The sequence below is a fragment of the Xenia sp. Carnegie-2017 genome, unplaced genomic scaffold (assembly GCF_021976095.1).
Source record: "Xenia sp. Carnegie-2017 unplaced genomic scaffold, XeniaSp_v1 HiC_scaffold_26, whole genome shotgun sequence".
Lineage (NCBI taxonomy): Eukaryota > Metazoa > Cnidaria > Anthozoa > Malacalcyonacea > Xeniidae > Xenia > Xenia sp. Carnegie-2017.
In genome coordinates, this window is record NW_025813489.1 from 1,035,514 (window position 1) to 1,060,060 (window position 24,547).

The 24,547-nt window shown below is 36.4% G+C and overlaps 4 protein-coding genes and 2 long non-coding RNA genes across 9 annotated transcripts; 3 read left to right on the forward strand and 3 right to left on the reverse strand.

Moving 5' to 3' along the window:
- The first annotated feature begins 14 nt into the window (after nt 1–14).
- Nucleotides 15–1,100, forward strand: LOC124453954. Its single transcript, XR_006951266.1, has 2 exons — nt 15–136; nt 820–1,100. It is a non-coding gene; the product is annotated as an uncharacterized LOC124453954 (long non-coding RNA).
- Nucleotides 1,101–2,844: 1,744 nt separating this feature from the next.
- Nucleotides 2,845–5,334, forward strand: LOC124453941 (abnormal spindle-like microcephaly-associated protein homolog). Its single transcript, XM_047004767.1, has 5 exons — nt 2,845–3,135; nt 3,948–4,028; nt 4,342–4,449; nt 4,556–4,585; nt 4,651–5,334. Exons 1-5 carry the CDS (start codon nt 2,893–2,895, stop codon nt 5,332–5,334), a joined length of 1,146 nt encoding a protein of 381 aa, XP_046860723.1. The 5' UTR covers nt 2,845–2,892.
- Nucleotides 5,335–5,696: 362 nt separating this feature from the next.
- Nucleotides 5,697–11,353, forward strand: LOC124453943. 2 transcript variants are annotated; one of them, XR_006951261.1, is made up of 6 exons: nt 5,697–8,831; nt 8,921–9,112; nt 9,670–9,862; nt 10,228–10,382; nt 10,806–10,958; nt 11,079–11,353. XR_006951261.1 is itself a non-coding variant. In XM_047004768.1 (6 exons), exons 2-6 carry the CDS (start codon nt 9,089–9,091, stop codon nt 11,286–11,288), a joined length of 735 nt encoding a protein of 244 aa, XP_046860724.1. In that variant the 5' UTR covers nt 7,882–8,831; nt 8,921–9,088; the 3' UTR covers nt 11,289–11,353. The 2 variants fall into 2 exon arrangements, 1 of the variants encoding a protein (XP_046860724.1); XM_047004768.1 differs by having other exon boundaries at nt 7,882–8,831.
- Nucleotides 11,354–14,859: 3,506 nt separating this feature from the next.
- Nucleotides 14,860–15,639, reverse strand: LOC124453952. Its single transcript, XR_006951264.1, has 2 exons — nt 15,502–15,639; nt 14,860–15,335 (listed from the first exon to the last, which is right to left on the reverse strand). It is a non-coding gene; the product is annotated as an uncharacterized LOC124453952 (long non-coding RNA).
- A 322-nt stretch (nt 15,640–15,961) lies between these two features.
- Nucleotides 15,962–21,544, reverse strand: LOC124453944 (katanin-interacting protein-like). 2 transcript variants are annotated; one of them, XM_047004770.1, is made up of 6 exons: nt 21,428–21,544; nt 20,745–20,808; nt 20,402–20,549; nt 20,010–20,104; nt 16,775–16,914; nt 15,962–16,415 (listed from the first exon to the last, which is right to left on the reverse strand). In XM_047004770.1, the coding sequence occupies exons 1-6, from the start codon at nt 21,495–21,497 to the stop codon at nt 16,396–16,398; spliced, it is 537 nt and encodes a 178-aa protein (XP_046860726.1). In that variant the 5' UTR covers nt 21,498–21,544; the 3' UTR covers nt 15,962–16,395. The 2 variants fall into 2 exon arrangements, with proteins under 2 accessions (XP_046860726.1, XP_046860725.1); XM_047004769.1 differs by lacking the exon at nt 15,962–16,415 and having other exon boundaries at nt 16,673–16,914; nt 21,428–21,530.
- Nucleotides 21,545–21,547: 3 nt separating this feature from the next.
- On the reverse strand, nt 21,548–24,510 carry LOC124453948 (protein SEC13 homolog). Of its 2 annotated transcripts, none has more exons than XM_047004775.1 (7): nt 24,427–24,510; nt 23,957–24,046; nt 23,696–23,739; nt 23,434–23,490; nt 23,146–23,231; nt 22,391–22,511; nt 21,548–21,577 (listed from the first exon to the last, which is right to left on the reverse strand). In XM_047004775.1, exons 1-7 carry the CDS (start codon nt 24,461–24,463, stop codon nt 21,563–21,565), a joined length of 450 nt encoding a protein of 149 aa, XP_046860731.1. In that variant the 5' UTR covers nt 24,464–24,510; the 3' UTR covers nt 21,548–21,562. The 2 variants fall into 2 exon arrangements, with proteins under 2 accessions (XP_046860731.1, XP_046860729.1); XM_047004773.1 differs by lacking the exon at nt 21,548–21,577 and adding an exon at nt 21,870–21,921.
- Nucleotides 24,511–24,547: the final 37 nt, after the last annotated feature.

The following is a 24,547-nucleotide window of genomic DNA, read 5'->3' on the forward strand; positions in this document are numbered from 1 at the left end:
GAACGTAAGCCGCTGCTCGATTGCGGCTTCGCTCGCATGTATACAATGGCTGCAGCTTTTACAGCAAAATTTCATGATTTTGTGGTTTCATATCTCCGGTATAATTTTGATTGGAGCTTTCAAACTTTGGAATATGGTTTGTAAAAATAAAATCTTTCATTTGATAAAAAGTTTTTTTGGGGTCTGACTTCCCCTTTAATAAAGTCCAAGTAAAATGTAAGTTTAAAATGAAGAATTCTGTCGAAAATTTTGGAAGCAAACCTAAACTGTCACCTTTGCACTTATGTATCAACATAGGAGAAGCCTGTTTTAGACCTAAATCTTTTCAGTTTTAAGAACTCATGGTTAAATGACTTAAATCGTGCGCAACTTCACTTTTCGAAGGATGGCAACGCATCTTTCCATAATTTTTCCTTAAACACTAAAACTTGGTAAGAAATTGATCATTACCACTAAAGAATTTTTGTTAATAAGCTTTTAAAGAGGCACATCATTATGCATAGGCCTAAGATAAATGTCAAAATTGTAGAACAAACATTTAGCAGCTTACAGCTATGTTACAGATGCCATAAATTACATGCCTTTCTGATTAACCTGCTTTAAGTGATGCAAGAGCAAAAATAATGTTTTAAAAGTATTGCAATCAGGCTATTAGACTCACTAAACACAAGAATTACTTTGATTCATTGTTTTGACCACTCTTTCTACAAGGTCAGTCCACATAGGATAAGTGAAGTCCATTCTTTACTTTGGAAGAGTAGAATTCTGAAATTTCTCTTTTTAAATATAGAAGGACAAAACATTTTTTTGGTTTTGTAGAAGCTGCACTAAACATTAAAGTGCTTGCTCACTTACTTCTAGCAGAGGATCTTGTCTCTATTACATACCAATGTCCCGAAACCATCTTTAGTTGCTGTTTCCATGCATTGATTATATAAAGAATGACTTCAAAAATAATTCAGATATTCTTTATTGTAAATCAACATTATAAACTTTTATCAAAGGACACAGAGTAAATTAGTAAATTAGTATGTATAGATCAGAATCATAACTACATTTCTTGTTGAGAAATATATATACAGGATCACTTTTTCAATCAATGTGCCAGAACTCTTTCACTCTCCTTTTCATGGTATGACAAAGACAACTTTTATCTATGAAAGTCCTTGCTAATCAAATTTACAATAAAACAAAGTTTCAACCCAAGCAAAAAACCCCAGCTTTCTGGCTTCTGAAATGACTCACTGAAAAATATTCTTTCTTGAACTGTAAAACATGATCTTGAGCATAAAGCCTTAACTGAAGATTAACAATAATCACAACCTATGAAAGAGATTGTTGAAAAATACAAAAGTTTACCACTTCTGACATATTGTAAACAAATAGTAGCTAAGTTTGTTCTAAGAATCATATAATGTTGAGTTTTAGCTTGGTATTTTGAGATTTTATGCTTCTTAACTGAGATTTTTAACTTCTTTTTGCAAAATACCTCTCAGTTGTATACAGAATGCAATAAGAATGACTTTAGCAATATTTACACTAACTCTTGATTAGCAATGGAAGTTTATGGAACTTACAGCCTTCTTTATTTTTGTACCAAGCTGCGCTTTGGCCTTTCGGTTTACAACCACAAAGGAACCTGCATCCCTTCTAGCTTCAAGGTATGAGTAATGGAACGATAACCACTGGAATTTCCAGGTCCATCAAGCTCCTGCCGAATACGCTGGCGAACACTGTTCAAATCAAACTCATTGTTTTTTCTTCGTAAACCAAGCGCTCGAAGTCTTGTGTGTAAAGTTCGTAAAGACATATTAATATCATGATATCGCCTTAAGAGAAGCAGGATTTTTTCATTTGCAAAACCTTGCGTAAAATAGTTCTTAATTACATCGTCTTCGCCTTTAGGAGCTTCTTCGTTTTCCTGCATTTTAGTTTGTGGTAGTTTTAATTTACAAGGCAATAAACAAAAATCCTTTTATTGTCACCCCCCGGTTAAAATTTGTTGTTCCTAGTCTCCTGGTGATATGACCGGTAGGCTTTGTTATTGAACTTTGATTTTGCATTGCGAAAACTGATTTCGTGCATTTTTTCAGTTTTATTTTGCATTGCAATATTCAATTTGTTTATAACTTTTAGTTTGATTTGCATCGTGGCAAATTTGTTGTGCATTCAGCATATTATTTTTGTATCAAATACATTGTTTTTGAATTTAAGAGAATGTTTGTGCATTGACAAATTAATTTGTGAATTGCAGATACGGGCCACCGTACTTTTCTTTTAATAGATAACCAAGGAGCAATGAATCTAGCTAAAAACCTAGTTCATCATCAAAGATCAAACATATCGACATTAGATACCACTTTATCAGATCAGAAATTCAGCAAGGAAGAGTTAGTTTAAAATATGTACCTAGTGAAGACAACATAGCATATATTTTTACAAAACCAACAAGCAAAAATAAATTGAATAAATTTAGGCAGGCAATATTAGGAAACGTACGGCAGAAATTCTAAAGTGCGCATAAGTAAGGCCAAAGGTAATTATCAGTTTAGGAATAATAATAATAATAATAAAAAATTAATAAAATGTAGGATGCTTAGAACATAAGAGCAAGTGGGGTGTTAAGATGCTCTGTAACAAGTGCTCTCATATTCTTCCTGTCATTAGTAAATAACTAAGTCAAGTGTAACTAACTAAATGATTATTTTAAGAGATACTTATGTGCAATAATGACAATATTTTTTATAGTTCCTAATAGCTTTCCGTTGATTGTAAATTAACCATATTAACCATAACCATAATTAACCATATTTAGTAAAGAAACAAATATATCCATACGTAATATCGTGTATAAATAGAAGTAGCTTAACCATCGTACGATAGATCGTGATCATGGCTACATCACAAAACATAAGAAAGCGCAATGCTGGTCGTCCAGCAAAATACACGTTTGACGTAAATGCAATTGCTGCAGCCATGTCAAATGTGTCTGGCAACAGAGACTCTTACAGAGACTCGAACAGCTTCTGGGGGGAAATCCTTCTCAAACTTGGTCTGTGCAACAAATTACTTGCGCGGAAGAACTTGTATGTCAGATGGAAAGAAAACAGGAATGGCATGCGAACTACCATCGAGGTACGCAAAGGATATTTGATTTCATGTATTGATCATTTCTTTGACAGTAAAAGGTTTATGAATTTTGTGCGGTTTCAAAATTATCTTAAACTTTCTGATTGGTTGTTTGTGTAAAGATTACGAATTAATTTTTTTCAAAACGTAATGACCGTTTGAATATTTGTCATGTCTTCTGCGCATGCGCTGATAAATAACTGATGTTCGTGCTTGAGAATTATTCAAAGCGAAAGCAAGGCCAAAAATTTTCTGCGAACTTAAATTAAAATGCAGTTTGTCATTTGAGTAATCAAGATTGTTGTATTTTTGCTCTATTTGATACGTCGCTCGCTCAGTGCATTGCGATCGAAAATTTATAGCATTTTGTACTTCGTGATGTTATCAGTACAACAAAGACCTTGTATAATTCATCGATATATAGTTGCATAAAATGAAGCGTTAATCCTCACTTAAAGACGAAATAAAAGTTACATCGTCGAAAATATCGCTAACCTATTTATGTAAAACAGAAAAGTTACAAGCGTGTTGAATTATCGGTTGGGTGGAATGTGTACGGGTCAGAAAATTGTTTTAAAAGAGTTTTTGAGGATAAAGTATTCACTGCAAAATGGTTTTCGGTGCACGATCTTTGGACTTTACTTTGCTCATTAAGCACAGTCACGTGACATGCAATGTAATGAAGGGCGTCTTGTAAATGCAGAATAGTTTAGATAGTTATTGGACCCACATGTGTGCATAGCTTAACTTTGTTTTTAAGGCTATTGCACTATTTTTGAGGGATTAGCTCGATAAAAATTTGCGTGTATCCATACCAGGAACTGTGGAATACAAGTCAACAAACATCTTCAGTCCCGTTAAAGAAAGGTGTATTTTATGATGAGAAGGAAAAGGCGATTGTAAGTGCTAATTTTGTCGTTCGCGTTATTTTTAGGTGCATTCATATGCGCACATTGAACAGAAACATCAGATTGTTGTTAAACAAATGTGTATGTTTTGAAAAGTGAATACCCCTTGCCCTAACAATGTGAGTACTTCTCCCAAATGTCAATACCACCCCCAAAAGGTTTATACCCTCCCCAAAAGTAAATACCCTCCCCTATAAAAAGGAATACCTATCCCCCGATATTACCAGACAGCATTCTAGTGTTATTGGTTATTGCATTTGGAGGACATATTTCTTACGTACATTTAATTTTTCCTCATTTCAAGTCTCCCGCATCGAAAGAGGATGATGCAGAATTGACGAGTTGCAACTCGGGACACATTGATGACAATGACAAGTTTTTCGTTGTGGATGAGGATAACACAGTGAATGTGGTGAATGTGGAAATTGTTTGTTTTTTAATTTTGTCTAAGTTGCAAAGCAATCTATAGTAATTTGCTATGTAAGAAATTTTTCTTCTTTTTTTTTTTCGTGTTTTAGCGAAGGAATTATGCTGCCTGTGTTATCCAGGTAGGTACGAGTTAGTGCTGTGTTCTATACAGGTTTATTGTATAATTTTGATGGTGTCATTTTAGAAACATGCCAGGTTGATGATGCAAAGAAAACAGAAAGTTCTCATCTTCAATTCGGCTAGAATAATCCAAGCATACGTTCGTGGTTTTCTTGTAAGACGTAATCTCCATCGTCGACACCAGGCTGTAAATATCATCCGGACATGCTACCTGTCCTATCTCGTTGCAAAGAAGACTAGACAGCATTTTAAAGATCTCAGGATGGCTACCTTGCGTCTGCAATCACTGTATCGTGGCAAGATGGCAAGACGTCATGTAGAGAAAATAAAAGCGGCACGAATTATTCAGTCTCGATGGCTTAGCTATCTAACAAGGCGCGAATTTTTAGCGCAGAAACAGGCTGCATTGGTTATCCAGACTGAAGTGAGAAAATTTATCGTTCAACGACATTATCGAAATCTGAAAGCGAGCGTTTCCTTTCTGCAGAAACGTTACAGAGAGAAGTTGATGGCAAAACTGCAACAAAGGGATGATGCTTCACGAGTCCTGCAATGCCATTATCGAGCTTATGTATTGTCAAAAGATGTTCAAGAAAAATACAAGAACACTAGAAACGCCATAATCAAACTTCAAGCATTATGGAAAGGATATCAAGTTCGTATGAACTATAGTAAACAGAGGACTTGTATCTTTCTTATCCAATCCAGAGTTCGTGGTTATATCATGAAAAGACAATACTTAAAATGAGATTTGCTGCAGTTGTTCTGCAAATGCGTTATCGTGCATTTCGAGAAATGCTCATCGCTCGTGCTCAATACTTAGATACCCGTAGATCAATCATCAAACTCCAGGCTGTTGTACGCGGTCATCGCTTTCGTCAAGAACTTAGACAGAAAGTCCTTGCAGCCGTTCTCATACAATCTTCGTTTCGCAGTTACGTCACACGGTCTCGATATGTATGTTTGAAGGAAAGTGCCATCATTCTACAGAGACGGTATCGTGCATGGAATCTAGGTCATCGGATTAAAACGAATATAATTTAACACGTGATGCAATCGTGACCATGCAGAAGCACACACGTGGCTGGGCATTGAGAAGGAAATGAGAAGACTGAGAAATGCTACAGTAAGAATACAAGCTGTGTACAGAGGTTATCAACAGAGAAATATGTACTCAACTTTGCGTGTGTCGGCCATTGTTATACAACAAAAGTATCGTGCAACCCGCAAGTCTCGAATTGCCCGCAAGGAATTCATACAAAAGCGAACTACAACCGTACGCCTTCAAGGTTTTGTTCGTGGAAGATTATGCAGAAGACAATGCGAACGTGTTAAAAGCTCTGTAAAAGTTATTCAAACTCGTTGGCGAGCCTTGCTCAACGCTCGCAAATCAAGAGCGGAATATCAACACATGAGAGCATGCGCAATCACCATTCAGTCTTTCACCAGAGGACTGCTGGCTCGCAGGATAGCACACAGAAAACGAGCTGCAGTTACAATTCAGTCATTCTGGAGAGGTATCGTCCAGAAGATTAGCTACCATAAGTCTAGAAACGCTGTTATGAAAATACAAACTTGTCTACGTATGAGAATCGCAAAGAAGAAATATGAGCACTTGAAAAACACGGTTGTACACCTTCAGAGACTGGTGCGAGCCAATCAACTGTGTCGACTTCATACTATGGAGTACCAGACTAAACGACAAGCTATTATCGCTTTACAAGCTTCTCTACGTGGTTATTTGGTGAGGAAAAAGTTGAAAATAATGAATGATGCTGCTATCAAAATTGAGAGTGCTTACAGAGGTTATTCAACTCGAAAGCGTCACCTAAGGGTGACTCGTTGTGTTCTCTTACTTCAAAGAAGGCGACGAGCCACAACTTTGGGCAGAAAAGCGATGATTGACTACCAAAGAAAACGACGGTCAGTGAAATTTCTCCAATCACAGGTCCGTGGTTTTATTGCAAGAAGAAACTACAGTGATATCCTAAGGAAAATTATTTCTCTTCAATCCGCTGTACGTGGCATGCAGGCGCGTAAGAAGTATCTAAAAACATGTGAAGCTGCCTTTGTCATTCAGGAACGTTATCGTGCCCACAAGAAAGGTTTGATGATTAAAAAAAGATATCATCTACAACGAGGTGCTTGTATTACCATTCAGGCTAATGTAAGAAGATGGTTATGCAGAAAACGATATCAGAGCATGCGCGAAGCGATTGGAACAATCCAGTTATATTATAGAGCAAGTTATTGGGCCAAAGTGGAACGGAGGATGTTCCTTAAAACAAGGAGTGCGATCGTGGCCATGCAGGCGTTCACACGTGGCTGGTTAGCACGTCGCAAAATTGAACGACAACGCGCTGCTACACGTATTCAAAGTTACTGGAAGATGCATGTTGCAAGACAAAGGTATTTATATCAACGTGCATGTGTTGTACGGATACAATGTTATTTCCGTTTGTGGGTGAACTGTAAAAGATACATCACCTTGAGAAAAACGGCAATTTTTATCGAGACTTGTTACAGAGCAAAAATACTTGGCAAGAAGGAACGAGATCACTATAAAAAATTGAAAAGATCTTGTATTATAATTCAACATGGTTACCGTAGGTACAGACAACGTCGTTTGGTCAACAAAATTTTGGAAGCTGTTTCTTCTCAAAAAAATGCTGCTTTGGTCCTTCAGAAACGACTTCGTGCTAATATGGCGGCCAGGAGCATTCGTCAGTATTATCTTCTTTTGAAAAGATCCTCTGTACTTATACAAGCTTCCTATCGTGGTCACTTAGCTCGAGCTCATGTCGCCAGGATCCGTTCTGCCATCGTGATACAGTCGTACTATCGCGGACACCGGCAGGCAACCGAGTATAGGGGGATAAAAAATGCCATAATCTTTGTCCAAGCTCTAACTCGAAGGAATCAAGCATTTGAGAGATATAGAAGTCTAAAAACTACTGCGTTGGTTGTTCAACGTCATCGTAGAGCAGTTGTGATTGGTTGCAGACAAAGAAAGATGTTCTTAAAGATGAAAGTAAGTGCTATAAAAATGCAAAGTTGCTATCGAGGTTATAGAGCACGGAAGGCGTATGAACTTATAAGACAAGCTACCATAGAGATTCAGAGCTTTATCCGTGGAATAATAGCCTTAAATAGATATGAGAAACTACGCAAAGCCATTGTAATACTTCAAACCAGAGAAAGAGCGAGAATACGTGGAAAAGAAGAAAGAACATCATATTTAAAGCTGAAAAAAATACACCATTTCTATGCAGAGTTTATTTCGTGCAAAACGCGATGAAATGAGTTACATGCTTACTCGAAACACCATTATAAAGCTTCAAGCTATGTTGCGTGGGAAACATGCACGAAAAGTGTTTCAAAGATCACGTTCAGCTGTTATCGTGTTACAACGTGCACAACGAGCACGGATGTTGGGAAAACGAGAACGGATTCAATTCATGAAAAAAACGAAATAGTACTGTGCGTATTCAAAGTCTTATAAGAATGCACTCACAGCGAACACGCTATTGCAAATTACGACATGCGGTAATCATTGCACAAACACGTTTCCGTGTGAAACGAGCGCGCAAAACTTACCAAACAATGCGTACAGCTGCCATAATTATTCAAAGAGCGGAACGTGCCAGAGTTCTTGGGAAGCAACAGAGAGTGAAATTTTTAAAACTGAAATGTAAAGCTGTTTTAATTCAGAGTTTGGTACGATGTCACACACAAAGAATACGTTATCTTAAAATAGAACACGCTACCAACATTATTCAAGCGTATGTTCGTGGCAAGAAAACACGACGTTTTTATAAAGAACTACATAAAGCTACACTGGTTATTCAAAACCGCGTGCGAGCAAAACGTTTTGGTAGAAAAGACCGTCAAACATTCCAGCTGAAGCGACATTCAGTTATTGCTATACAGAGTTGGTTTAAGGCTTGCAAAAGAAGGCGGGAATTTTTACAACTGAGAAATGCCTCCGTATTGTTGCAAGCCTTCTGGAGGGGATCACATCAACGAAAGAAATACAAAGAAATGAAGAAGGCCGCAGCTTGTATTCAACAGCATTATCGTGCTCTTAAAACGGGAGAAGAGAAGAGACATCGTTTTCTTGTCGTCAAACGGTTTGCCACGAAAACGCACATCAATCTCATGGCAATACGTTTACAACGAGCATATCGTAAAGCCATGGCGATTGCTCTGTTGAAAGCTAAGATCGATAGCGTGGTGATAGTACAGGTATTTACGCAACAGTCTTCTTAAATTCATGAATTTAATGTTTATTGCCCTCAAAATAGTTTTTACTTGTTTTGTTACTGTAATTGTAGCGATGGTGGCGAGCTAAACTCCAGAGGAAATTCTATCTACGAACTCTGCATTTCATTCGTCTTCTCCAAAAGAAATGGCGTACACGACTTACCATAATGCACCAGTCAGCGACAAGAATTCAGGCAGTTGTGAGATGTTTTTTAGCTCGAAGGTTTGCTCGAAAATAAATGAAAGCAATCATCAATATACAGGTATGTTGGTGATTGTTGACGATTTTATAAAACCCATCTGTTTGGTAACTATGAACTACAGTAAGCGGCTTAAGTGGGTATCCAGCTTTCTGCTCTTCCAAAAACCTTTACAGTGTGGCTGTACCTTATAGAAAGGACACCCAAAAATTTAGCTTCTTGCTTTAACCGGTATGATCTATTGCATGCTGGGTTTTTATTGGTGTACAAAATTTTGAAATTAAGCAATGGTCACCAGGAAGAAAGAAATTTTAAATAGTGTGAACTTTGACAAAATATGCAAGTCACTTGTATGTAATGAAATACAACTAAAGAAAATTGAAAGTAACTAATACTGATGAAATATTTTTTTACTATTTTATGTTTCTTGCGTTACGTATCACATCGCGAACATGAGACATTCGCAACCTTTGAAAGCTTCCAAAGCCCCTCAGCAAAATGTTTTTCAAGTTCTTTAGATTTCTGCATGTTCCAATCGTTTCTTTCCTAAATTGTTTTTTCAAGATCTCTAGTTTACATTTCTACATGTTCCAATAATTTTTTCCTTTCTCACCATAAAGAGAACGTGGCGAGGTTACAACGTTCGAAAGCGCTTCAACTCGAAGAAGTTTAGAAAACTAAGAGAGCGAATTATTGTGGCTAATTCCAACGTCACCGAGTCCATGAAGCTTTGCAATCGTACTCGTTCTGCACTCGACTATTTACTAAATTGTAAGAATTTAACAACGGTCCGTGAAGCTCTGGTTAATCTTGGTATGTCGCACTATTTAATTTTGCAATCTTCACTCCATTATCTTGTTCAAATTACAACGCCCATACAATCACATAATTGCCTTTAGTTCTATCCGAATTCTTATATACTGTCCATTTGCTTTTCCTCCCCATTCCAAACCGTATTTTTCAGCATCAAAAGATTTGTACCCGAATTTCCTTTTGGATATTGATTTGATCATTCCTCATTCTATGAAATGTATCAAACTATACGTATATTGATCATACCGTATACCAAGATATGTACCCAATTGTACACCTGTATATTGATCATCCTTTTTTCTAAGATATATACCCAAGTGTCCTACTGTGTATTGGTTATCCCTTATACTCCATTCTCTCGACAGAGGTTGCAACAAGATGGACATTCAAGTGTTCACAACAACTGGTTGAGAATAACGCTCTCCGTGTTATTTTTCAAATTATCCGAGACTCAAATAGGAGTCTACCTCACATGGGATTGATCAAACAGGCGTTAGATATTTTCACCAATGTGTCCAAGGTGAGTTTGGGCTGAGATCCATTGATATTTATTGAACATTACTGTCACTGAACGTTGGCAGTGTAATCAGTTTGTTGTTTTTGCCAATTGTTGCATGGTTAATTGTTTTGTGACTCAACAAAACTTCATGCTTTCTGCATTGTTTTTCCACCATAGTTGTTGGTTGTTATTGATAAATGACTGAGAAACTGTAGTATTTTCTGTGAAGATATTGCCACTTTCATAAATAATGGTTGCACCTAATTTTTTATCATTATTCTAATATCTGACTTGAAACAAAAACCAAAACACTTTTGCTAAAGTAATCATGTATCCAATTAGAAACCATTTTGATGAAAACACGAAACAATCCATGTTTTTTTACCAAAATACTCTTTGGAATTCTTAATTTGACTATAAACTATATGCGCAACACATTTTTAGTGTCCAGCCACTCAGGATGCCGTGGTTTTAACAGAAGAAAATGCATTGGAAACCATACTTGAACTCGCGTGTATTTTTCGCGAGAAAAAGGAAATTTTATTCAGCGTTGCAAAGCTACTTACAATTTTATGTACTCACGAAAACGTAAGAAAGGTAAGCAGAAGTAAACCTCTAGGACAAGAGCTGCCTGCATGTATTTCTTCTAAAGGGTTAGTCATTCTTTGTAATGTCGAATTAATTTAGCAACTTTTGTCTGTTTTGATTCGGCTTTAGAAATTACTGAAAACAGAAAACGCTGCAATGAAGATATCTTCGATTTACTCCATCACAAAAAGGAAGTTTGAAATCGAGATGAAACGGAACACGAAGATGAAACAACAAAATGACAAGGGCGGACGATACAAGACTGATAACATTTATGGTGATGCCTTAACAGCCGTGATCACTCTTATGAAAACGATTGGTTTAGATTATCCCGTATAGATAGGTTTAGATCATCCCGTATAAATAGGTTTATATTGTTAGTGCAATAAAAAATCGCATTGATATTTTGTAGTCAGTGGTGAAGACATGTACTTGCAGGTAATTGTAAACTGCAGATATGTTGTTACTGTATAATTGTTGACAGTATATGTTTGAATCAGCATGTTTGTCTTGAAAATTAGCTCATGATTGTTTTGAATATTCAATAATATTTTGGTTATGGTTACTTTTCAACGGCATCAAGGTACTAAAAGTCCTTTACAGTTTAGAAAACACCTTCACAAAACATTGCCGAATTTTCAAAATTGTTGATGGTTTAGATATGGTACGTCCATCATGCATTTTAAATAATGAAATCTACGTGGAAAATTTGTGTGACCCAAATTGGCTTTTTCCGCCAGTAGATATCGTGCAGCTTTGTCACACTTTTGTCACGGAGCTCTTACCCGTGCCAGTTAGTTTCCAGTCCCCTGAAGTTGATCGGTGCGTGCGCATGTCAACCGGAAATAGGGTTTAATAAACATGGCATGGCATTGGATGGCGTGAAAATCGGAAATACGACAAAGCTGGAAGTTGCATGCTATTGACAAAGTAACATTAGATCCGTTTCCTTTTCTCAATCGAAGGTAAAAAACGGTAGAAAACGAGGTAATTGCATTTTATAGCTTACACTTTATCGAAAGGTTTACATTTTATCTCTTGAAACAAATGGAATTGAATATAGACATTGATCTGACATGAAGAATGAACAAATTGCTTTTGGAGTCAGAAAAGAATGAAATAACTGTACGTCAAAGTTTTTAGAAAATAAACTTTTAGACTGCTATGCTGAAGAAATTGCTGCAATGATAAGCGCTGAAGTAAATAAGAACTGCAATGGATGCATGATTGATCACCCCTCTCAACGCGAGCATGACTGTCTCATGATGGAGCATGACGAGGGTATGTTACAGTAACCGTGACTGAATTGAAGCAAGTACAGTAACCATGACTGAATTGAAGCAAGTTTTGAAGGAGCAAGAAGATCACATCGACCAGTTAGAGGCGTGTAATGGTGATCTAAGGCTTGGCCGCAATGATGTCGAAAAGCGTTTGAAGGGCGTTCGCGAAAAACCCTCGGAAGCACAGAAAAATCTCCAGGGACTTGAAAATGAGATAGCTCATAATGCTGAAGTCTTGAAGCAGAAAACGGAAATGTTGGAAGTGCACTAGAGATGAAGTCACTAGAGGTACTTCTAGTGACTCGAGTAACTGCTTTTAAAATTCACGATAAGTCATGGGCTTGCGGGCTGATATTTTTTGGGTGGCGATCCGGGTATTTTATCCCCCCTCCCAATTTCTCGACTTTTTGTTCTTTCTAGTACAGTTTCTAGTTAATCGCTATAGTTAAAAGTTACTTGCAACGCTGTTACTTGTTTAATTAAAGTGAATAGTTATGCGTAACCGAATATTTTAGGTAGCTGATGAACGGATGAAAAACAGTTCTTTGGACACAGAACATCATGATGATATGGTGGATGTCATTGGCATGGGAAACCTGAATGACAAGCATGGTAGAGAAGGCTATGTAAGAGTATGTTATATGCAACGTAATTATCATTTTCTTTGGTGTAACAACATAATAAGGCATGCGCACAGCGAAGTCCATGTGAATTTTTCATTTTGCATAGTTTTTCATCTAATAAGTCGACTGCATTGACTTTCTTCAAAACGCTATTTAGTACAAACATCCTTTATAAGCTCAAACGTTTAATAAACGCTTATAGTCGATGACATCAGATAAAGAAAGACGACGTTTTTCATCACTGACTAAAGTTCAAAGAAACATAAAAGGTTTATTGAGCTTATAAACGTTTATTAGTTTTATAAGCTCGTGTATATAAGAGAGCCTTTCTTAAATAAAAGTGCTTTATTATTCACATTACACCTTGAAGCCCACGTTGGAACAGCGTCCATGCAAGGCTTTCCACAAGGCTATTTAAGTATCACAGGCTTGCATTTTCGCTACAAGTATTTCCATTTTACACCCATTTTCATCAGTGTAATCTAACTTTAAACAGTTTAAATATTCACGTAGTAATCGATCTGAGTAATTGCTTTCCTCCGGTAACAAACAACGGACTTTCATAGGCTCACCATCATATTTCATTAATGGTACTCCTTCATTATTTTCTGCCATCACAAGTTCTGTAAAGTGTCCATGGTGATAGCCAATCGGAAGAGGAATTTTGATACAATCTACGGAGTCAGCCAACAGTGGTAAGTATATGCCACCAAGGTCTACACCAGCAATTTGGACATCACAGTCACCATGATGAGAATGGTGACATAATACAAGAATAGGTCTTCGAAGAACATTAGCTAAAGCAAAATATATGAATCCCCTCAATACAGTTTTTACTGTCTTGAGGGGATTCATATATTTGCTTTAAGCCTCATTTCCACCTATCGCACGAATCAACTCGCAGCTCGCTGCGAGAACTCGCAAACTCGCAACTAGTATTTTTTCTGACCTAGCAGATAGTTCAGATTTTTCAACTATTTTTTTCTCGCAGCTATGTCAAATAAAAATTCACCAATGAAAGAAAGGCTACTGATCACGTGGCATTGTTTTTAGGATATTGTTATTTTCCCCATTTTTTTTCAAAAAACAAACTACAAATGTCGGATACACAACGAAACGAAAGATGGAGCGATAAAAAGATCGAACTTTCAATCGAAACAGTAAGAAAATTTCACGTTTTGTACATGGTTAAAAGCCGTGGATACAGAGGCAAAACACAAAAAGAAAATGCATGGCAATGTGTGGCAAACGAAGTTGAACTACCAGGTCAGTCCGAAAACACTAAAAAATGCTATAGAATTGCTAAAGAACAGTATAATTTTTAATTATTTTTCTATTTTGTCTTCAAAGTTCCATGATGTCAAGCGAAATGGAAAGGATTAAGAGATACTTTTTTCAGAAAATGTAAGAAATCAGAATTTACCTTCACGTTCTGGAACAGGAAAAGAAATAAGATGGAAATGGTTTAGAAGCATAGATTTCATCAGGGAAACCATATTGCACAGAGCCACTTCAAGCAACCTCAGTTGCAACCAAAGCAGTGAAAAACTTCATGAAATTGATGAGGAAGATATTGTTACGAGTGATTCAAATGAAATTGAGAAACACAGCATTGGAGCACTAACATCAACTCCAATTACAGAGAAAACAAGAGAGGGTTGGAGTTAAGTCCAGTTGGAAGAAAAAATTGAAGCACTCCCCATAAAAAAAAAAACTTCTGTGGATCGAAAATTGACCTAGAAATATTAAAAATTTTGAAAGCAGATGAAAAGAATGGCAATGCCTGTGGAAACCAAAGCAATTCAGTAGAGGATGATTGTATGGCATATAGTAAATATGTTGGAGTCACATTAAGCAAGTTTGATAATTATCACAAATCATTAGCCAAAATGAAGATAGCACAAGTGGAATCCAGTTTGACAAATTTTTCACAAGTCCTTGACCAAAAAGACAAAGAATAAATCAACTATATCATAAACTGTCTTAAAACATTGTTATAAAGTTGAATTTCTTTGTAAATGATTATGTAATTGTAAAAGAGAGCTGTTTTACTGTTTGTACATGTTATATTCTATATATTTGCTTTCAGCTTTGGTTTTAAGAAACAAGACAAGGTTTTTTCCAAACTATATTAACATAAACTACATCTAATTTAATAAAATTTACTTAAAATGTCACTTGCCTTAAAAAAAAACTGAGTTTACATTAGCAATAGTTAAACTTGTAAGAATGAAAAATACCCATGCAATAAGGAAAAGAATGTTGAAAGAATAAATCATAGTCATTCAAGGTTCTCATTAAAAGATATATGATTTTGCTGCCATGGAACTTCACCCTCTGGTTTTATGAAATACTCTTTAAATTGATCTCGTACTTCCGAGGCATCTTTCTTATAAAAATTTGAGCCTTGTCTCCCAATTGACTTTAAGCCTTGTGCATTCTCCACAGAGGCTCTCCATGAGCCCAATAAAATTTTTCCATTTCTAAAATAAGGGGATAAAGATAATAATTCTCTTGCAAATGAAATCTCTTCTCAAATTTGTCTAAGAAGTCAAGAAAATTTCACATCAGTTTGAGTTCATCAAAATTGATTCATTAAAATTTTTGAATTATGGTATTCTTGAAAAAAATTAAGGAATCTAATCATACCTGTCCTCACTGTCCACAAAACCATGGGGTAAATAATGTCTAGAACATGCTGGTTGTTTTGCCTCCGACTTTATCAGGAAATTATGAAGTGCAACTACAGCCATGGTAATCCTCTCAACTTTCATAGGTTTGGCAATAATTTCCTTCTCAATATTCGAAATCTTGAGGCAGCAATGCCAAATGCATTTTCAACAACTCTTCTGGCCCTGGAAAGGCGATAGTTGAAAATTTGATCATGTTGTGGTAGAAATTTGCCAGGGCAGGGACGCATCAGATTTTTCATCAATGGAAATGCTTCATCACACACCTCCATCACTATGACGACCATTATCGCCAATGTCAACTAATATGAATGAATAGTCTGCTGCAGCAATAGCCATGAGAACAATGCTATGCCAGTGTTTATAATTATAGTACAAACTCCTGATCCTGCTGGTGCTTGTATTTTTATGTGCTTGCCATCAATGGCCCCACAACAATTAGGGAAGTTCCAGATTCTTTTGAATTCATCAGCTATTTTTAACCACTCATACGGTGAACTGGGAGCTTTCAAATATCCTTTTTGACAAAAGAGCATTCCAAATTGCCAAACAGGTATTCGAAATAATTCTGTGTACAGTTGTCACTCCTATTCTATAACTGAAAGACAAACTTCGTGGGCTGTCTCCTGATGCTAAATAGCGAAGTGTCAACGCTAATCGTTGTTCTGAACAAATGACATCACGACTTTTATCGCTCTTTCCTTCTGACTGTACTCAAGATGAGGGAAAGAGTCGTACCAGGATGCATTAAATTTGTTAGGTCTATTTTTGGCTTTTGTTTCATTTACAGGTAAAGACTTCAATCTAGGTTGACAGGGTCCTTGTTGCATGAGAAACGTTCTTTGATCGTCATTCATATCTCGTGGCTTTTCGCTTGGATCACGAGAAGTAATTTTAGTGCTTTCTTCTAAAACTAGGCACTAATTTCAATTTCATCTCGCTGTGCTTTGTTGATGACAATTGAACAATTTTTTACAAGTTTCACAGACAAATCTTGTATTTTTTTTTTGCTATGTGCTTCACTTTTTATGAAAAGCGCTTCGCGTTTACGTGTCTATCATTATCTATTATCGCTTCATTAAGAATATTCTCACACTGATGAAAAGTTGTGATAGAACTCTTAACTGTCCTGCACAAGTGATCCATTTATTTCCCCTCTTATATCTGAAGCTGAGCATTGACTTAAAGGAGCTATAGACATACTGACTGGTTGATAATAGCAATTGACTTACCGTGTAAATCTTTAATACTACTTCTGTAAATAATTTCTGGGTAACCTACTGGTCCCATCATTTTTTTGATATTAAATTTGATAAGAACTCTCTTCTTGGTTATCTGAATCACAGTTTGATGACTTTTCACTTTGTGCAGCCTAAACGTATAAAGACATTGTAAAAAAGACACATCCAGTAAATTAAATACAAAAATCAGCTTTTAACAGATGGATAAATGACAATTGAAAGATTCGTATTAAAAAAGATTCGTATTTTTATTCTGAACAATCAAAAGACTAATGAAATAAGTATTACATGATTTAATCTTAACGTCTACCTCTTCATTTGAACTATCATCACTCAGCAAATGATATAACATTAAAATTATATATTATTACAAATAAATATACTCTTTTAAAACAAATAAAGTCAATTCATATTAAAAGTCGTTTCATTCTCAAGTTTTAAAAAGTTAGATGAGTCTTACTCTCTGAGCACGTATTTTTATGATTCGGACAACGGACAACAAATAAGGCAATAAATTAATATTATTTAACAATAATATAATAAACTAATGCTAAAAACGATGCCACGTGATCAGTAGCCTTTCTTTCATTGGTGAATTTTTATTTGACATAGCTGTGAGAAAAAAATAGTTGAAAAATCTGAACTATCTGCTAGGTCATAAAAAATACTAGTTGCGAGTCTGCGAATTCTCGCAGCGAGCTGCGAGTTGATTCGTGCGATAGGTGGAAATGAGGCTGTTAGCCTCATTTCGCAAGAAGACGCAAGAAGACCAAACGCTTAGAAGACGCAAGAAGACGCAAGAAGACCTAACGCAAGAAGACCAAACGCTTTTGAACGTTTGGTCTTCACTCTATTGCTCTACACCAAAATCCACTGGTACACCAATGGATTTTGGTGTCGAGTAATGGAGTGAAGACTGGAAGAAAACAGTCGCTGTTCCAAAATAAAGCTATCGCTGTCGCTATAAGTCGCTATCGCTGTTTTGATTCATATATTAGCTAAAGCCTCATTTCCACCTATCGCACGAATCAACTCGCAGCTCGCTGCGAGAACTGGCAATTGTTCGTGTCTGTTTCGAGTACTCGTTGTTTGATAACTGTTTTTCAGCGAGCTAAGAAAAAAAATGGCGGACGCTTAAGGAGTGAAGAATGAGTCCTTTGACTAGAAAGCAAACAATTCTTTTACTCTATTTGCGAAGTCGAAGAAGACAGCGTGAAAAATGCCGCAAACGTTTTTGGATCAGGCCGATATTCCAAAAGAGATCTCAACATAGCGAATTTTTCACTTTAGTGAAGGAATTACGAGATGGAGACAACGAAGGTTATTTCCACTATTTTAGGATGTCACCTGATCAATTCGATTACTTACATGGCCTTGTAGGCTCCCTTGTATGCTCCCTTTGTATGCTCGTTATTTCCAAGTGGACCAGGACGAGAAAAAGTGATCCAGCATGGATAAATGGTGTACGATCATGGAAGAAAATGAGGAGTGTTGGTGCAAACAAGAAAGGAAAACTTCATAAACACTTCAGTAGCAAGTCCCATCAAGCTGCTCTGGCTGACTTTGCTCCTTTCTCAATAACATCTGCCCATTTTGATGTGATGATGAAAAGAACAAGGAAATTATGTTGATTCTACTTGATGTGGCTCGCACTCTGGCAAGGCAGTCATTGGCGTTCAGAGGAGGAGGCGATGACAAGGACGGAAATTTCATTCAGATTGTAAATCTTCTCTCAAGACATTGTCCTGTTCTCAAGCTGTGGCTGGACGATCAGCACCTCAAGCCATACAGTACAACATATACAAGCTCAGAGGCACAAAATGAGATGCTTCATTTGCTGGCTCAACCTGTGAGGGATGAAATTCGTGCTGAAATTAAGTCAGCCGGTGTATTTTCTGTGTCTGCAGACACTACACCTGATATATCGAATCAAGACAAGCTTATCGTTGCTGTAAGATATGTCAACCAAATGGGCATCCCATGCGAGAGACTGGTTGAAATGAAAGAGACCCTTGATAAAACTGGTGCTGGAACGGCTAAAGATGTCATAAAATCTTTAATGGAAAATGAAATCGATATAGATATGCTTGCATTTCAAACATACGATTTCAAAACATCAATGTCTGGACGACTAAATGGTGCTCAAAAAGTGTCGCAAGAAATTTTAAAACGACAAGTGCCTTACATCCCGTGCCAGGGACATCGGTCTAATACATTCAACGAGCATTGTTGCAAACATAGCTCAATAATTACATCAATGTACGACGCTCTAGAAGACGTATATGTGTTTTTTATCAAAAGCACAAAAAGAAATAAAATTATAGAAGAAAGTTGCAAAGATGTTGAAAACAATTTAAAGTTTCGAAACTTCTCAAAGACGAGATGGGTTTATAATTCTGAGTCCATTGATGCTGTCTGGAGAAGTTATGAGGTAATACCAAATGCTATTGTGAAAGTTATCAATGCTCGAGATGTAGAATCAAAAGTAAAAGCTAAAGGCGATGGAATAAAAAAGAAATTTTTTAGTTTCGACTTTCTTTTGCTCTTATGTTCATGCGAATCATAATGACAAAACCAAAATCCTAACCAAACAACTGCAGGAGGAGCTAAATATAGTAGATGCACTTAACCTGATTGATGCTACAGTAAAAAACCTTAGACAAATTCGAAGTGACGAGAACGGATTAGACTCGAAGATAGAGGCAATGGTTGCATTTGGAACCAAAGTAGGAATAGACGTAATGGCAGAATACACTCGTCATCATCGATCAAGAAAGCCACCCAAACGAATTGGCGAGTATTCCGAAATAACAACAGAAATATCATTTAAAGATTTCTACCGAAAGGAAATGTACTTGGTTCTAGACTCACTTATCACCGAGTATACCGATAACATTAAAGATTGCATCGACAAAATAAAACCTCTTGAGAGAGCTTACAGCTGCCGCTAGAAAGGCCGATGGCTGAAACAGTCAATGAAATTTGTAGTCTTTTCCACAGGCGGTAAAAGATGTTGATGCAGAAATACTGCTGTTGGAGTTGGAAACTTTCAATAATATTGTGTCAACACAACTTAAATCAGAACCTAAATCCCTTCAAGACGTTGCGTTATTTGCTTTCAAACACAAAAACGTCTTTCCAACAGTGTGCAAGGCGTATCGACTATTGCTGACCGCTCCAGTGTCCGTGGCAAATAATGTGGATAAGATTAAGTTGAAATTATTACCTTGTGAAATAAACTCCATCAATAAGATTTGATACAACCCTTGGGTCTGTGTTGTATTCTTGAAGAACCTTGATATCACATGGTTTGGCTGTGATCTTGAAAAGATACCATGGGACAAACGTTGATACAAAAGATATCACGGGATACACGAGGATAAAAGATATCATGGGGATAAATGATGATACAAAAGATATCACGGGGATAAATAATGATACAAAAGATATCACGGGGATAAATAATGATACAAAAGATATCACGGGGATAAATAATGATACAAAAGATATCACAGGGATAAATAATGATAAAACATACGTATCATGGGATAAACGATGATACTATAGATACTATAGGATAAACAACGACATCAAGGGATAAACGACTTTAATACTAACTGATGATATCTGAACAGGTATACCAGAGCTATTGAATATCTCGACGCCATTTAATCCAACGTAATACTGGTCACCCCAGGTTGTAAGAAAGTTTATGACAAGGTTTTGACCACTTGGTAACTCAAGAATTGTAAAATCATCAACTACACTACGTAAAAAGAAAGACATCTCTTTGAAGATATCAATTCAACAATTATAAAACTTTTAAGAAATACAAAACAATTTTCGTGTTTCTAAGGAATAATAGAAACACAAGACAAAGTTTGGGAGAAACGAGAAATGCCTGCAACAAAAGCTATTCTTTGAATTGTTAGAGCTTCATTCCTATTACAACTGAAATTACCTTAAGATTACACCATCGTCTTGAATATGACTATCTTCGACAAGAAATTCGTCTAAAGCATCTCCTATAGAATGTTTATGATCACAACAGTTGATATGAACGTTCATTGGTCAATTTTATCTAGAAGTCAACTGACCAATGAGGTCAATTTTCTCTAGAGGTCAACTGACCAATGAGGTCAATTTTCTCTAGAGGTCAACTGACCAATGAGGTCAATTTTCTCTAGAGGTAAACTGACCAATGAGGTCAGTTTTCTAGAGGTCAACTGACCAATGAGGTCAATTTTCTCTAGAGGTCAACTGACCAATGAGGTCAATTTTCTCAGAAGGTGAGCGTCCATTGTTTAATTTTTACTGAAGGTTAACAATCATTGGTCAGTTGGATTCCATTTAACGCGTCCACTTCAATACTAACGAGTCTTCTTCAATACTAACGCGTCCATTTCAATACTAACGCGTCCACTTCCATACTAACACGTCTACTTCAATACTAAAGTGTCTACTTCAATACTAACACGTCTATTTCAATACTAACAAGTCCACTTCAATACTAACGCGTCCACTTCCATACTAACACGTCTACTTCAATACTAAAGTGTCTACTTCAATACTAACACGTCCACTTCAATACTAACAAGTCCACTTCAATACTAACGAACGTTAAATTGTGTATCAAAAAACTACCTTGGTGATCCATATTAATCTTCATCGAAGGAGTCAACCGTCCTTCTTCTAGAGAGATTCTTCTAGCCATTTTTTGAAACAACAATTCTCATTCTCATGATTTCATTCTCATTCGTAGCATTTTTTTTTCGTTTTTTAAGAAAACGAAAGCTACGAAAAAAAGAAGCAACGACATGAAGAAAACGAAAGCTACGAAAAAAAGAAGCAACGACATGAAGAAAACGAAAGCTACGAAAAAAAGAAGCAACGACATGAAGAAAACGAAAGCTACAAAAAGAAGCAACGACATGAAGAAAACGAAAGCTACGAAAAAAAGAAGCAACGACATGAAGAAAACGAAAGCTACGAAAAAGAAGCAACGACATGAAGAAAACGAAAGCTACGAAAAAAGAAGCAACGACATGAAGAAAACGAAAGCTACGAAAAAAGAAGCAACGACATGAAGAAAACGAAAGCTACGAGAAAAAGAAGCAACGACATGAAGAAAACGAAAGCTACGAGAAAAAGAAACAACGACATATCTCATTTCTATTTCAAAAATGGCTATTTCATTCTCATTTCTATTTCTATTATCTATTCTCATTTCTCTTTTTAAAGTTTTAACATCATACTACGTAATGAAGACAACTTAGACTGTGGCTGTGACAATAGTATATAGAGGGACTTAAGATTAGACTCAAGTTATCTAGTTATTTCTGAATATGACACATGACACGACTAAACATGACCTCTTCATGACTCTAGACTAGTAGAAATTAAATATCAAATCACTCTTGATGTAGTATGTGCGTAAGAATCAAAGTTTCAACATTATGTCACTGCCGAAGAAGCCATTATATTGGGGTGTATAATAACCCAAGAATGAACTCTTAAAAATCAAGTTGTAATAATTGCTTAAATTTGAACCTAGGGAGAAGTCAGTAGACATGGAATAACACCTTGAATTATCACAAATTACCTTACCTGGGAACAACTGGCAATTTTACTTGTAGGCAATCCAATATTTGGCGCCCAGGCCACATCACACACCCAATCGCTATGTGCTTCCAGCTTCTCTTCCTCTTCCCACTGGCCATCAGTTGCACTTAATTAATAATGGAGAGATTACATAGAAAACCACGCTGACTTTTGTAAATTGCTGTTTTCTGAATAACATAAAATAATGGAAAACAGTATGGGGTTTACAACGCAAGTCTAGGAGGTGAAATTAAAGGCAATAAAGACCGTTAAAATAGAGTTATAATTGTTATCAAAGGAAAAACAAAACATGAACACAATATAAAATCCGTCGATCATTCACGATGTTAGTAAGCCCTTAATAACCGAGCACGAGAATAATAAAAGGTTTAATAAAGGTGTAAAAAAACGTTCTTTCTTTTCTCGTTCTCGCTGCTTTACAAAGACTTGTTTTCACTCCTCCACTCTTCGTCCGCAAAAAGAAATGATTTGAAAATGTGTCCTCCAAAAAACTAATTTTCTGAGTGCTCTTCCTTTCCCTTACATTCCTACATGATTTTTTCTTGTTTTTTTTTCGTTTCACAAAAATTTTAATGTTTGCTTCACGAAGCTAACATTTATTTGAAAAAATTACATGCAATGGAGCGCTGATCCATTACAGGAAAGTAATTCTGCGCCAGCAAAAATACTTCTGAGCCAATCAAAACACGCCATTTCACCGGAAGTGTCGCTTGCCATATAAATATACATAGTTAAAGTACCTCATCTTCCATATTTTTACCAAACTATCGCAGCCTCCAGTCACTAATCGTTTCTCTATTTCGCCACGCTTCGGTTCATCAGCAATCTAAAGAACACGAAATTATATTCAAATCCCACAAGTCATGCACCATGTTCCGTCAAAAATTGTTACTCTAAATCAAACATGCTTTTAGCTACAGTCTGATTTGAAAGTTTAAAGTCGTTCCTATGAAAAGTAACTTTTCAATGTTACAATGAAAAAATGTTCAATTCTTTAGTTAGTTTCCATATTATGTAATACTACTTACATTAAAAAGGGACCCAGGATGCGTCGAAGGCGCCCAACTGACAGCATTACATCCAATCTAGAAGAACATTAAAAATTGCAACACAGAAAAGTTTCAGTACATGGGCCGTTTGTACGAAAGGCGTTTTAATCATCGTTCAAATCGCTATCTACCATATAAATTTCAAACGCTTAATTTAAATTCATTTCACAATACGTTATGGTGTGTTTTATGTGACATCAAAGCAGTGGCAACGGAGTGGAGAAATACTATTACTTCTTACTGTGTGTGCATTGTTGATCTTTTTTACCTGCCAGTGTCCGTCACCTACGGTACAAACAGAGTTTCATTAGAGCAAGATATTTTCACATGAAAATAACAAAGTCTTTTCATTAATTAATATCGTAATATTTTTACCAGTCTTTTGTCTTAGTAAGGTAAATGATTCTTTAAGACAAGCATACATTCATAAATTTACGAGGTACGTATCTTGTCATCATACGTACAATACTGCTATATTTCTATGTTTAAAAATATCGTATACCTTCACTTGATATGATTGAAACACTTCCATCTGAGGAGCCACAAGCCAGCATCAATCCATAGGCTTCGGGAGCCCAGCAAAGAGAATTCACTACAAATGGTATAGTAGTTATATAGGTGCTGTGTATGCTAAATGTGATTCCTAAAGCATGGTATATGGACCATATGCGTGTGTTCTGACCCTACGGATGAATTGCAAGACATGTATGTCAACTTTTGTAAAGTAAACTGTAAGATTCGGGCATGTTTTGGCCGTTATTTCGAGATGGCCAATGGATAGATGTAATTCTACAACTAGTTGACCGGTCACAAAAATTTGGTGTGTCAAAGCAATGAATATGGCTGGTTAATGACCACTGACCAACACTTCTTGGTAACCCGAGAGGTTACCAGTAGCGTAGCCAGCCTGGGGATTTACTCCTAATAGTAAAAGTCGGGCTAACTAAGCTACTGATGGTGATGTGTTGATACCTGATGAATCGTGGTTGATAAATTCTTGCAGCTTCATCCATCCATTACTGTTTTCTTTCCAGATAATTACCTACGTACCACAGTTAAAATATTGTAACGTTGAGCCGTATAACGGTCAGAT